Source organism: Trichinella spiralis (assembly GCF_000181795.1).
Source record: "Trichinella spiralis strain ISS 195 chromosome Unknown Scfld2374, whole genome shotgun sequence".
Lineage (NCBI taxonomy): Eukaryota > Metazoa > Nematoda > Enoplea > Trichinellida > Trichinellidae > Trichinella > Trichinella spiralis.
Window position 1 is genome coordinate 1 of NW_003529313.1, and position 1,877 is coordinate 1,877.

General features: G+C 36.9%; 1 protein-coding gene across 1 annotated transcript; it reads right to left on the reverse strand.

Annotated features, from left to right (window-relative positions):
• Window positions 1–10: 10 nt before the first annotated feature.
• On the reverse strand, window positions 11–1,841 carry Tsp_13224 (inositol 1,4,5-trisphosphate receptor type 1; the record flags this gene model as incomplete). The annotated part of the gene is made up of 7 exons (XM_003368500.1): window positions 11–134; window positions 182–374; window positions 445–702; window positions 931–1,041; window positions 1,105–1,215; window positions 1,314–1,511; window positions 1,575–1,841. Coding segments are annotated over 7 exons (1,262 nt in total), but the record flags the coding sequence as incomplete, so codon positions are not given.
• Window positions 1,842–1,877: the final 36 nt, after the last annotated feature.

Sequence of the window (1,877 nt, forward strand, 5' to 3'; positions counted from 1 at the left end):
ACCAACCTACCTCCCAATTGCTGAATCGAATGGATAAAACAGGGCAACGAGAAAGTTGAGAATCATAGCAAAAATAAAAGACATGCGCATCCAAATTGGTACTGATCTGCTACACTTGTACAGCCATGGTTTATCTGAAATGATATCTCAGGTATTAATTGGTGATTTGTTGTTTTTGTACCTCGCAATTTTTGTTGCCAAACAATTTCATTGTACAATGTGTCGAAGTTGGCGAAAAATTCAGGAACTTTCGAACCTTGCAAATCTCGTTCAGTTTTCAAAAAGACCCTCTCTTTGGTTTCTTCGGTTAAAAATTTACATACATGGGGAACTGGAAAAATGATCAACTCCAACGATCGGTCACTGCGAACAACCTAGAAGTGGAAAATGCGAATCAAATGTATATATATATATATATGTCTTATTGAGAAACCAAACCAAAACCTCAATATGTGCTGTGTGATCAGTGTAAAATTGAAGCGCACTGCGTGAAATTTCGTCGCGAGCATTGCTCGGCTTGAGCATGCTGTTCAACTTTGGATAATATTTGGAAAGTTGATGGGCCAAAATGTAAATATTATGCCCAACTTCTGACGGCGATACTTCACAATAGCCATCATTTTCTTCTACTGGATTGCCGTTGATGTCAGTTTTCGTTTCAAATACAATTTTTGGAGTATCAAATTGCGAAGCAATCTTTTCCTATTAATTATAATTATCATAATAATCATACAATTGCTTACTTTTGTTGTTGTGGTTGCTGGGCAGTAAAAGACACTATACTTCTACTTACAGCATATCCAGAATGGTTAAAAGATATTTCTGGCAATTTGAATACGTCCGTAATAGCGCTAACCTATTGAAAAATCAAAGTAGAATAAACAGATAAAATATATAATGTTCTTCATAATTGTTAATTGATAATATTACTAGCTGTTCAGCTCCTCCTGCCATGCGAGCCATATTTCGCAAAATACGCTCAGCGTTATCGCAATCGTTTCTCGATTCTAAAATTGCCAAAAGCAATTTCGACGCGTTGCTCTGTAATAATAGATAATGATAAAATATTTTTTTATTAAAATAAATGAATAACCGTTCGAGAACCTTAATTTCTAAAGCAAGTTGTATATTTTTCTCCGCTAAAGGCATTATTTCATTCAGCACCAACGAAATTATTATATCTAGACCATTCGATTCATGCATGGCGATTGCATTCTAAAAATAAAAGTACTGCTGTTGTCGAGTGTTATTTTTAGTGAAAAAGCAATACTTTATATTAAAATTTATTTTTAAACAGACTGATTATTGATCACCTGATTTTCATGACAAGGACCTTGACAATATTCGGTCAACGAAATCAACGCCTGGTTAACGAGAGATACGTTGTGCTCATTGATCTCGTGCAAAAGTCCCAAACTGCCACTAGTGCTTCCGCAAATGGTGTCCAGAAACATCAACGTTTCCGTGACCATGTTGTAATTTGTACGATTTTCTTGACAACGTAGAAAATTCTATAAACGAGAATTGAAACGGCATACAGCAATGAGCTGTTAAAGTCGGGTATGATTTTTTACTTGCAAAGCTGGATTGTGATTTTCACAAAGCAATTGCAGTAGGCGCAAAATTGGTTCCATGATGGTCACTTCGGCTGGAAGAAGAAAATCGGCATCCACTTTGTCCTGTTCACGCCAACATCGCTCGGTTCTGATATCACTGGATTCACTTCCGCCCACCCAGTCGTCATCTGACCACAGCTTAAGTTGGTCTTGAATTTTTCGAATCGCCTCATCGTGTGCTTGACCAACGGCAGATGTTTGGGAGCTGCCGCTCATGAAATGAACCTGAATCAATGAATGAAATGAATGCAATCAATAAAA